The 12,696-nt window shown below is 49.0% G+C and overlaps 1 protein-coding gene across 3 annotated transcripts in view; it reads left to right on the top strand.

Annotated features, from left to right (window-relative positions):
• The window catches only part of UBIAD1 (UbiA prenyltransferase domain containing 1), a 55,180-nt gene that overhangs the window by 11,838 nt on the left and 30,646 nt on the right, over nucleotides 1-12,696 (top strand). The window contains exons 2-3 of one of the 3 annotated variants that reach the window (XM_021669845.2): nucleotides 4,563-4,622; nucleotides 5,187-5,281. The exons of 1 other annotated variant lie outside the window; for it this stretch is intronic. In XM_021669845.2, coding sequence (XP_021525520.1) covers nucleotides 4,563-4,622; nucleotides 5,187-5,278 — 152 coding nt within the window. In that variant the 3' untranslated portion in view covers nucleotides 5,279-5,281. Of the gene's footprint in view, nucleotides 1-101; nucleotides 2,713-4,562; nucleotides 4,623-5,186; nucleotides 5,282-12,696 lie in introns of those variants that run through there. One more of the 3 variants, XM_012473706.3, reaches the window with a different exon arrangement.

A 12,696-nucleotide genomic window follows, 5' to 3' on the forward strand; every position in this document is an offset into this window, starting at 1 on the left:
ATTTACCATTCCCAGCCAGAAGTGGCCTGCCTCTTCACTGAATAGTCCCTAAATTTCCAGCCTTGGTCTCACACCAACTCTCTGGATTTTTCTGGCTGCAGGAATTGGATTCAAATACGTGGCTCTGGGAGACCTCATCATCCTCATCACTTTTGGCCCGCTGGCTGTGATGTTCGCCTATGCCGTCCAGGTGGGGTCCCTGGCCATCTTCCCACTGGTCTATGCCATCCCCCTTGCCCTTAGCACCGAGGCCGTTCTCCATTCCAACAACACCAGGGACATGGATTCTGACCGGGAGGCTGGCATCGTCACACTGGCCATCCTCATCGGCCCCACGTTCTCCTACATTCTCTATAACACGCTGCTCTTCCTGCCCTACCTGGTCTTCAGCATCCTGGCCACGCACTGCAGCATCAGCCTGGCGCTCCCCCTGCTCACCATTCCCATGGCCTTCTCCCTTGAGAGACAATTCCGAAGCCAGGCCTTCAACAAACTGCCCCAGAGAACTGCCAAGCTCAACCTCTTGCTGGGACTCTTCTACGTGTTTGGCATCATTCTGGCACCAGCAGGCAGTCTCCCCAAACTTTAAGGGGACCAATAGCTCCCCCCACGACATATCCCTGTTTCTTAGAATGTATTGAAGTCAGAGTCTCTGAGGAAGGAATGTGACTTGTCAGTCAGGGTACTAAGCATGGTGGGAACTCCCACCTTTTAAAAATTGTTTTTGTGTTCTTAAAGATAATATGTTGTTTTTCTGTTTGTTTTGTTTTTTTCCATTTTATGGGGAATTTAAAAATCGTTCTTGTATTAGAAGGTGAATTGGACACGTGGTCCTTGTTTTATTAATAATTTCCACTAGAGGGTGTTCTCAGGTCACTTTGCAGTGAAGTTCCTCTTTGTTCAGTACAGAATGTCTCCAGACTTTGTAAAGGAGCTGCCCAGTTTGGCCTCCTCTCCCGAAAAGGCCCTAATAACTAGGCAGAGTGTCGTCCTGCTTTCTTGGTCTTGTATGATGTGGTATGATGGGTGTCAGGCCTCACTAACACAGGGGCTACCTGTCTCTTATTCTTAGCACCTGTGTCTTGTGGTATGCTGCCTGAGAGAGAGTCCCTCATTAACAGCCTGTGTGGCTGTCAGCTTTTTGCCTACATTGCGATTCAGGTCTTTTGTTCCTCTCTCCTTTCACTTATTGCCACAGTTGAGGAAAAGTGTCAGATTACCCTGCAGCAAGACAGTCAAGCCCGGGACTGGGAAGAAAAAAAACCACTCTGGAGGCAATAGAGAAAATCACTGCTTTTGGATAGAAATCAGTAGTGTGGCTGTTTTCCCTTTGTTGAATTTACCAGAGTAACAGGAAGGACTCCCAGCCCTTTCAGTAACTATCAGGAGCCCTGAAATGGTAGAGGCACTGCCATCCTTGTGGGAGACTGAAAGCCCAGAGGGCTTTTCCCTCTGGATTGCATCTTCTGATGTTCTCCACACCCACCCTCCACCTCTCCACCTCTGTGGTGTTCCCATTTGTGTATTTCCCATCTGTGGAGCCAGACTATTTGAGCAACAGCTTAGCCAGTCAGGGACAGCTGCCACTTTCCACAGAGCCACAGGATGGGCAGAGCAGGGATCCAATGAATGACTAGCCAGTGGATAAACAAGTCCTGACCTCTGTTCAGCCAGAGTGATGGGCCCTGCCAGTGAAGGGGCTGTGTCTTCATCCCTGAAGACATGTGCAGTATTGACCCTGCCTCTCCCTGGGACTTTGGGGAAAGACAGTTGAGGGCTTCAGTGAGGTCACACCCAGAGTAGGACAGTTCCAGCATTTATCCTGGCTGCATGTCATTGCATTGCCTGTGAAGTGTAATTACTAGGCCAGAATTGCTCTGTTGCATTTGATCCAGGACTAAAATAGATTGAAAACAGTCATCATTGTTTTTTCTTGTGATTATAGCCGTTCTGGAAGGTATTTCAAGGTCTTGGCCTGCAGAAAATAATGTAAGAACTAGTTCTTAATCTTTCAGATCCAAGCTCATTATGATGTGGAACCTCGAGTTCGAATTGATTGACTTACTTGGAACAAAACATGTTTGAAAATTGCAAAAGTGGGAGGCTGAGGCAGGAGAATTGCTTGAACCCAGGAGGCGGAGGTTGCGGTGAGCCGAGATCGCACCATGGCACTCCAGCCTGGGTAACAAGAGCGAAACTCTGTCTCAAAAAAAAAAAGAAAAAGAAAAAGAAAATTGCAAAAGTTCCTCTAAAGTTAAATCAAAGGTGGTTTGTTTAGCAGAGAGTCAGAATCTTCCGATAGTGGGTAGAGTCCAGGGATAAGGGAAAGAAAGATGATCCTTCTCCCCTGTCCTTCCCAGCACCATTTTCGTTTCACACCAGGCTTGTGGCTTTTTGGTGCTCACAGGGGTTTTGCCTTTTGACCTCTCCTTGGAGTAGGCCATTCTCATGCAGGGCTCACCCTGAGGCTGGAGGACCAAGGCCTACCTGCGTCCGTGCACCATGCATGCCTTTGTGGTCACTTCCATCCCGGCTTCCAGCTCTGCACTGTGCCCTGGTGCAGATTTTAATGCATATTTTTATATATAAATGTTCCCAAAGGCCAAATTTGGTGCCAGGTTTTATATGCAGGTCACCGTAATTTTATATTATGTCCCCTGTGTCAATGAAGGTTTTCTTTAGACTTCTTAATTAAAAAAGGAAAAAAGTGTTCATCAATGGTCTGGCTTCTGGTTTTTGCTTTCTTCATGCTTATTGTCTGATTGTGAACTCTGATTTGTAAGTCTCAGGGAGACCAAGGCAGAGACATTGGACATTCAGGCTGTGGGGAGGGGCAACTGGTGTTTGGTGATGAGTTTGGGTAGGGTTTGACCAGATTCAAGGGGCCTTTAGAAACGGCAGCGGGACCAGGCATGGTGGTTCATGCCTGTAATTACAGCAATTTGTGAGGCCAAGGTGAGCAGATCACTTGAGCCCAGGAGTTCGAGACCATCCTAAGTAACATAGTAAGACTCCATCTCTACAAATTAAAAAAAAAAAATTAGCTGGGTGTATTGGTGTGTTCCTATAGTCTCAGCTACTCAGGAGGCTGAGGTGGAAGGATCGCTTGAGCCTGGCAGTCGAGGCTGCAATGAGCTATGATCACACAACTGCACACCAGCCTGGGCAACAGAGCAAGACCCTGTCTCAAAAAAAAAAAAAAAAAAAAAAAAAAAAAAAAGCACTGGGGACTCCATGAAACTACAATGGATTTGCCAAGAGCCAGACAGCAGTCAGGCCAGATTAACCTCCTTTCATTTCATTTTTCTTTTGCTTGATAGGGTCACTGTGCTGATAGATGAAGAACATGAGGTAGATTGAGTACATTTGGGTTTCAGCTAGGCATTGGACAATATATCCTATGAACAAGGCAGAGAGATATGTGGGATGGATAACAATGGAGTTAGATAAATTCCTGAGAGACTGAACAGGCGGTGGGAGAGAGCTGACTGATCAGTGCGTCAGTGTCAGCTGGGAAGGAGCCCTTAGTAGCACTTGGAGCTCTGCCCTCTGCCCTTTGTTCAGCTGGATTCAACACCTGTTATTAATGACTCGGATGAGGCAGCCAAAATAGAAGGTTTCATGAACCTTGGAGGAAGAGTTTACAAAATGACTGACAATTAGGAGCCTCATAAATCAAAAGGCTGCTTTGATGGGTCAAAAGAAAAATGTAATGTGAATAAATACAAAGCAATACACTGGGGTCCCAAAAATCCACAGCATAAATATCAGAGGAGGAGGAGAGCCACGGTGTGACAGCCATGGAGATACGGGGGTATGAGTTTTCTCAGTGACTCTGGAATCTGACACATCACTTGCCTTTCTTAATTTCTTTCTTTCCTTTTTTTTTTTTTTTTTTGAGACCAAGTCTCAGTGTCACCCAGGCTAGAATGGAGTGGCACGATCTCGACTCACTGCAACTTCTGCAGGTTCAAAGCCATTCTCTTGCCTCCCCAGTAGCTGAGATTACAGGCACTCACCACCACATCAAGCTTATTTTTGTATTTTTAGTAGAGATGGGGTTTTACCATGTTGGCCAGGCTGGCCTTGAACTCCTGACCTCAGGTGATCCACCCATCTGGGCTTCCCAAAGTGCTGGGATTATAGGCGTGAACCACCGTGTCCGGCTGCCTTTATTTCTTTGAGTCAGATTTATTCTGCTCCCCAGTCAGGTGGCTGGAAATTCAATGCCCACTACCTCCTGAGCACCCTCCTGTCTGTGATAATCCAGGACTCCTGGCCTCTGTGGGGCCAGATCCAGGAGTTTGTGCTTACTATCTGTGAGGTCACCTCTCTACTACTGGATGCTGGGGTTTGGCCCTGGAATCTGCCCTTGTCTTGGACACTGCTCCTCTAGAAGGGTTCAGGATGCCCCTTCCTGGTGACAAGTACCAGTGGGGCACTGGTTCCTGCTACTCCAGTCACATTTCTGTCCAGTCTTGGGCACTACCATTCTACTTATGATAAAAAGCCCATCCACCTCCTGTACTCAAAGCATTTCCCTTCTTCCCTACCCTTTGCAGGACCTGCGCTGAATCCCACCCGGGGACCTTTGGAATCTCAGTGCTGGCTTCTGCAGTCAGGTGGGAAAAGATAGGAATATGTCATATGTTGTCTAATGCTTCCATTAGTCCTATATTAAAACCAACACCAGGCCAGGTGCGGTGGCTCATGCCTGTAATTCTAGCACTTTGGGAGGCCAAGGTGGGTGGATCACTTGAGGTCAGGAGTTTGAGACCAGCCTGGCGAACATGGTGAAACTTTATTTACAAAGAAATACAAAAATTAGCTGGGTATGGTGGTGTGCGCCTGTAATCTCAGCTCCTCGGGAGGCTGAGGCAGCAGAATCGCTTGAACCAGGAAGCGGAGATTGCAGTGAGCCGGGATCACAGCACTGAACTCCAGCCTGGGCAGCAGAGCGGGACCCTGTCTCCTAAAGAAATAAAACCAACACCTGAGCCTTCAACCTGGGCCAAAGCTTAGTCTGAGTCAGTAATGAGCTCCAACTTCCATGCAGGGTGATGTGATCTGAAGTGGAATTAATAGAATTAGTGTCCAGAATAAGGAAGGCGGAAGTTCTGCCTCTCCCACTCATGGTGGGCTGGGGCCAGTCCTGGGCACTTTCTTTCCTTCTTTCTTTTCTCTAGATATTAATGGAATCAGTGTGGTGAGAGATCAAGAACATGCTGTGGATATAATATGCTTGGATTTCAGCAAGGCATTTGACCACATGCTATGAAACATGGAATGGGGCTAAGCACGGTGGCTCACGTCTGTCATCCCAGCACTTTGGGAGGTCAAGCCGGTGGATCACTTGAGGTCAGGAGGTCCAGACCAGCCTGGCCAACATGGTGGAACCCTGTCTCTACAAAAATACAAAAATTAGTGGGGGCATGGTGGTGTGCCCCTGTAATCCCAGCTACTGGGGAGGCTGAGGCAAGACAATCACCTGAACCTGGGAGGCACAGGTTGCAGGGAGCCAAGATTGTGCCACTGCATTCCAGCCTGGGTGACAGAGCAAGACTTCGTCTCAAAAAAAAAAAAAAAAAGATGCTGGGCGTCGTGGCTCACACCTATAATCCTAGCACTTTGGGAGGCCAAGGTGGGTGGATCACCTGAGGTCAGGAGTTTGAGACCAGCCTGGCCAACATGGTGAAACCCCATCTCTACTAAAAATATACAAATTAGTTGGGTTTGGTAGTGTACACCTGTAATCACAGCTACTTGGGAGGCTGAGGCGGGGAATTGCTTGAACTCAGGAGGTGGAGGTTGCAGTGAGCTGAGATCACACCACTGCACTCCAGCCTGGGCGACAAGAGTAGGATGTTACCAACAAACTGGACCTTGTCCAGAATGTGGTTGGCAGATGGGTGGGGGCACATAAAGCCAAGTCAGCCTGGAAAGGAGAGCCACAAGAGGGCTATCTTGGGGAAGACAGGTTGGCTTTTTTTTTTTTCCTCTTTTTCCTTTTTTTGTGTGTGGCTTCCAAGGGTAAAAACTAGGACCAATGGGTAGAAGTTATATGTCCCCAAGTTGAAGTTCTTAGATCAGGAAGGTTTTTTTTTTTTTGAGACAAAGTTTTGCTCTGTCACCCAGGCTGGAGTGCAGTGGTGTGATCTCAGCTCACTGCAACCTCTGCCTCTGGGGTTCAAGTGATTCTCTTGCCTCAGCCTCCTGAGTAGCTGGGATTACAGGCGCCCACCACTACGCCCGGCTAATTGGTGTATTTTTAGTAGAGATGGGGTCTCACCATGTTGGCCAGGCTGGTTTTGAACTCCTGACCTCAAGCTATCCACATGCTTTGGCCTCCCAAAGTGCTGGGATTACAAGCATGAGCCACCATGCCTGGCCAGATCAGGAAGGTTTCTTAGCTGTTAGATAAATCAGTGGGATGTTCAAAATGTCCCAGTGGGGTGGTGAGTTCTTTGTGACTAGAGGGATTCAAGCAAAAAGATGAATCCTTGTCAGGAACATGGGTGTGACGAGTCACATCAGAGAGGCGCTGGATGAGAAGACCTCTAAGGTCTTCCAGTCCTGTGATTCAGTTGTTCTGCTGTTACGGGATTGTCTTTCAGACCTGCCCCAGGGGTTGGGAGGACAGAGTACAAGAGCCATGTTGACATTTCCTCTCCTTCATGTCAGATTGTTGACTATCTACCCATCTTAACAGGAACAGCTGTGATTGATATTCTTTTGTTAAAAGATTTTACACACACACACACACACACACACTCACAGAGTTGATTTCACCTCGAAAGCCCTTGAAGTGAGGGGATGACAGCTCCTGTCCTCTGAGCCCTGCGGACCACTCTGCTGCTAATGGACTGTCAGCCTCTTTCATTATGGGCTCCTGACTGTGCAGGCTGGTGTAAAAGGAGTGCCTCTGGCAAGAACCTGGCACTTGGGTTCCAGCCAGTTGACATTTGTGATCTCCCCTTCTTCAAATTGGGACAGTCCTTCCATCGTGAGTGACTAAGCTAGGATGGCAAACGGTGGTGTAAACTGAGTCGGGTTCCTGCCTGAGGAGGGGGCAAAGGCTGAGTTTGGACTCATCAGGAGGCTGGCAAACGGCTTCCTGGGGTCGGGGAAAAGCTTAATTGCAAGGCACAGACTCATTTCAGAAGATGCTGGAGCTCTGGGAGGAACAGTGAGGGCCTTGGACACACGCTCCCAAACAGGCTGAGTGGGGTAACACAGTTGGTCTGGGGCCGTTCTATGATGTTAATGCATCCCAAGGGGCAGGGCTCTGTGTGGTGTGATTCAAGGGGTCCTCCAAAGTCCGCACTCCCATGCTCCTGCCATATCCTTGATTTCTCCCTCAGCTTGGCTTAGAATTGCCTCCCATTACCATCACAAATAGATTTAACAGGGAAGACAACAGCATGGCATCGGTTACGCATCTATTAGTTTGTCAACATGTTTGTTGACAGTTTGTCCCAGTAGGTGGTAGAACTAGAATATAAGGACCATGTTTTCTTTTTTGGCCCATCTCAGCACTAGCACAGTGTGTGGTGCAACAGAGCAGGCACTCAGCAACTGGTTGTTGAATGACTGAGTTACATGGGAGGGGCTGGACCCTCTCAGGCTGACTGACAGGTGTGAGAGTTTGGACCACTACATCACATCAGCTGGCCAGCCCTGAACAGTAAAAATAAGTGAGTTCCATTTGGGGATGGGAGTAGAGGAGAACCATGGCAGTAACTCATTCTTCTTCTTCTTCTTCTTCTTTTTTTTTTTTTTGAGACGGAGTTTCGCTCTTGTTGCCCAGGCTGGAGTGCAATGGCGCGATCTCGGCTCACCGCAACCTCCGCCTCCTTGGTTCAGGCAATTCTCCTGCCTCAGCCTCCTGAGTAGCTGGGATTACAGGCACATGCCACCGTGCCCAGCTAATTTTTTTGTATTTTTAGTAGAGATGGGGTTTCACCGTGTTGACCAGGATGGTCTCGATCTCTTGACCTCGTGATCCACCTGCCTTGGCCTCCCAAAGTGCTGGGATTACAGGCGTGAGCCACCGCACCCGGCATTCTTCTTATTTTTGAGATGAAGTCTTGCTCTGTGACCCAGGCTGGAGTGCAGGGGCACGATCTCAGCTCACCACAACCTCCTCCTCCCAGGGTCAAGCGATTCTCCTGCCTCAGCCTTCTGAGTAGCTGAGACTACAGGCACCCACCACCACACCCTGCTAATTTTTGTATTTTTAATAGAGACGGGGTTTCACCAGGTTGGCCAAGATGGTCTCAATCTCTTGACCTCGTGATCCGCCTGCCTGGGCCTCCCAAAGTGCTGGGATTACAAGCCTGAGCCACTGCACCCAGCCCTGTGGCAGTAACTCTTAAGAGCTTCTAAGATCCAGCTCATATTCCTGGCACAGAGAAGTCTCTAAATAAATGTATTGGATGACTGGCCAAGGGAATGGCAGGAATAAAGATATCATTGGTTGAATACTCACTATGGACCAGGCACTGTTCTGATGCTTAAATACGTTTTTTTAGTGCTCATAACAACCCCACAAATTGGACATTAAGGTCTCTTTTTCATGAGAGGAAACTGAGGTTCAGGGAGATTATTAAACTTGTCTAGGGTTATCCAGCTAGTAAGTGATAAAACCAAGATGCAAGTTCTTTTATTATAATTTTTAATTAAAAAATTGAGACAGGGTCTCCTTATGTTGGCCAGGCTGGTCTTGAACTCCTGGCCTCAAGCAATCCTCCTACCTTGGCCTCCCAAACTGCTGGGACTACAGGTGTGAGGCGCCGCACCCAGCCTTCAGTGCAAACTACTCCTCATCTCTCTGCTTGCCCTACAGTGCCTTGCATGTAAGGAACTCAATCCATTGATCTGCCCTTAGCTGCTCCCAAGTGTGTAAGTGATGGGGCCAGCTATAGGCCTACAGAGGTGACCCATGCGTCAGTGCCAGGGAGGTGCTTTCCCATCAGGGTGGGATGGCTGCCTCCTGGCTGGTGACATTCCCACCAACACCCCCAGGGGCCAGCTCTGTGGGGATAATAAATAAGCCTGTTGGTCTAACCTACTCTGGCTGGTTGGGCCAAAGTTACAAGTCAAAGTCTGCCCATCCCCAGATAATGGAGAGTGGCTCCTGCCTACCCACGATGATGGAGGCAAACGTCCTGTCTCAGGTTAAATTTATGCTGTTTTCCCCTCATCTGTCTGTCTTCATTCATCTCTTATTTTCCAGTCCTTATCTAGCCACTGAAGCAGAGTGCCCACATCACGAGCGTGGGAGCAGCAGTGCCCAAGCTTCCAGAAACTGCCCAGTGACCTGCCTCCTGAGAATAGGGCTGGCCACCTTTGAGGAGAGGGAAGAGAGCCCTTCCCGTCTTGGGGTGGGCAGCACCTGGAGGTGATAGTTGTATGAGTGTTTGGGACACAGGATACTCACTCTTTAGGTTCAGTATGCTGTGTGAAGGGAGAGGAGGTTGACACATGTCAACCATAGAATAAACAACCACCACAGAACATCAAGGTAGAGATGGGGCTTCTGGGTATCAGGAAGGCTTCCAGGAAGAGGTGACAGTGAGAGGCGATTGTTCCATGGAAACCGAGGAGCTGATGGACAGCTCAATTCCCTCAGCTGGAGAAAGCGCCCCCCCCCCCCCCCCCCGCCCGTTGCTGCCTGAGAGAGTAAGACTCAGTTTTCCTTAATCCGCCTCTTTTGGCTGTGCAGTCAGAAAACTGGAGCATTGAGGCAGGTGTGCCAAGGGCACTCTGACCACTGCCAAGGTCAAAGCCTTCTGCAGAATGAAAACTCCGACACTTCCTCACTGAGAAACAAACAAGAGAATGGCAGGGCGTTTAATCATCCACAGCTGCCAATACATAATCAAGATGAATGGCCTGGAGAGACGAGGCCCGGGAAAACATCCCGTGAAGCAGGAGCGCTGAGCCCGCGTCTCCTGTGAGTCGGGGGAGCCCCTCAGCTCTGGGCTGCATTGAGGCCAAGGGAATGCCAGGTGGGAGGCTCTCGGATTCAGGGGAGCTGCTGAGGGGGTCAGAAGTCACCATGGTGACCAACGAGGGCCTTCCAGCTGACACTTGCCTTGGCCAAACACCTTTATGGAGAGCCTGCTCTGCCCCAGGAGGCAAGAGAAACGAGGCATGCCCCTGGCCTTTCAGGACACACAGCGAGCTAGTAGCAAAAGCTACGTCCATAAATTATCCTGCCACCTCAAATGTCAACATAGACACTTGCACCTAGAGATTCTTAAAGCCCCTCTGAAGGACAGGCCACTCACAGCCATGTGTAAGACATAGAGGCACAAAGGCTGTGGGGGAATGAGGGCAGAAGAGATTAATTTCTCCATGTCCTGTTGTTCCAGACCATGATCAATTCATTATCAACGACTAGATCGCCTCTGGCGCCATCTGCAGGTGGCTGCAAGACCACTCAATTTATTGAGCAACTATTATGTTACAGGCACTTGACTGAGCTCTGGGAAGTATAATAGTAAATGAGACCTGATCCCTATCCTCGGGAAACTTACACTTTCCAGAGGACAGACAGACAAACAAGCATGCCTTATATTTATATCACTCCTGGAGCTTGACTGGTGAAGTGCAGAGTTTGGGCTTTCTAGTCTGGCAGCAGTGGGTGGGTAGATCACTTACCCCCGGGATACCATCAGACAAGCTATGTAATCTCTTTGAGCTTCCAGTGTCTCCTCTGCGAGGGAGGATGATAGTATTTGCCTTGTAGGGTAATTCTGGGTTTAAATGAAGTAGTGCTCATAGAGTACTTAACATGGTGCCTGGTATGTAGTAGGCATTGCATAAAGTGAGTTCCTCCCGCCCCAACACCCGCCCCCCTCACCCGGCTTTGTTCTGAGACAGGATATCTCACTCTGTAGCCCAGGCTGGAGTAGTGGCACAATCATGGCTCACTGCAGCCTCAACCTCCCTGGGCCCAGGTGATCTTCCTACCTCAGCCTCCAGAGTTACTCAGACTACAGGCGTACACCATCATGCCCAGCTAATTTTTGTATTTTTTTTTTTTTGAGACGGAGTCTTGCTCTGTCACCCAGGCTGTAGTGCAGTGGCATGATCTTGACTCACTGCAACCTTCGCCTACCAGGTTCAAGGAATTCTCCTGCCTCAGCCTCCGGAGTAGCTGGGATTACAGGCATGTGCCAACACGCCGGGCTAATTTTTTTTTGTATTTTTGGTAGAGACAGGGTTTCACTGTGTTAGCCAGGATGGTCTCGAACTCCTGACCTCAGGTGATCCGCCCACCTCAGCCTCCCAAAGTGCTGGGATTACAGGCATGAGCCACCGCACCTGGCCTAATTTTTGTATTTTTTATAGAAACAAGGTTTCACCATGTTGCCCAGCCTGGTCTCCAACTCTTAGACTAAAGCAGTCCGCCTGCCTTAGCCTCCCAAAGTGCTGGGATTACAAGCCTGAGCCACTGCTTCCAGCCCCCTTTCTTTTCTTATGGATGAATATTTTAGAATGTTGCTATTTTGTATAATCTCAGACTTTCCTACCAAAGGACAGAGGGTCCATGGTTGAGGGTCCATGTTCTTCCCAATACTCAGCACAGTGCCTGGTACATTCATTGATTCATTCAACAAACAAGTATTGAACACCTGATAAGTACCAGGAACTGTGGTAAAACTAGACATAGAAAATGAACAAGACTAGATCTCTGTGCTCTCAGAGCTGATATGATAGTAAGGGAGATAGAAAGAAACAACTGTTCATTGTGAAACTGCTGTGGTTGGATGTTTGCGTCCCCCTAGATTCATATGTTGAAGCCTAATCCCCAGCATGACTGTATTAGGAGGTCGCAACTTTGGGAGGTGATTAGGTCATGAGAGTAGAGTCCTCGTGAGTAGGATATTAGTGCCCTGGGCCGGGCGCGTTGGCTCACACCTGTAATCCCAGCACTTGGGGAGGCTGAGGAGGGCGGATCATGAGGTCAGGAGTTTGAGACCATCCTGGCCAATATGGTGAAACGCTGTCTTTACTAAAAATACAAAAATTAGCTGGGTGTACTGGCGCGTGTCTGTAATCCCAGCTACTCAGGAGGCTGAGGCAGAAGAATCACTTGAACCCAGGAGACGGAGGCTGCAGTGAGTCAAGATCGTACCACTGCACTCCAGCCTGGGTGATAGAGCGAGACTCTGTCTCAAAAAAAAAAAAAAAGATATTAGCGCCCTGATAAAAGAGACCTAGGGAGCTGCCTTGCTCCTTCTCCCACGGGAAGACACAGCTAGAAGGCGCTATGTGTGAGCCAGAAAGGGGGCCTTCACCAAACCCAATCTGCCTTGGTTTTGGACTTCCCAGCCCCCAGAACTGTGAGACATTTAATGGTATTTTGTTACAGTAGCCTGAATGGCACTCTGTGTATGGGGGGTGTCCATTTGATGATTCTGAGGGGCTCTGCCCTGGCACCAGCATAAGTTCCGTGCAGAAACCTCAGGATGACCCATTTGCAGCCCTTCTGTCAGGAGAGCCAAGCCTGGTTGTGCGGAGACCGGAATCCTGGTGGGTGACTATGGAAAAGTTGGGGTCTTGGCCTTGGAGTCAGAGATTGTCAAGGTGACTTCTCTTTCCAATGCTTCGCAGCCCTGGAAGCTTGACAGTTGAGAAGGTTCTAAGGAAGTCCTGGATGGAGAGGTAGGTGGTCTTACATGTGGC

Source organism: Aotus nancymaae, unplaced genomic scaffold, assembly GCF_030222135.1.
Source record: "Aotus nancymaae isolate 86718 unplaced genomic scaffold, 86718_ANA_hifiasm-v0.15.2.pri h1tg000053l, whole genome shotgun sequence".
In the NCBI taxonomy this organism is placed as follows: domain Eukaryota; kingdom Metazoa; phylum Chordata; class Mammalia; order Primates; family Aotidae; genus Aotus; species Aotus nancymaae.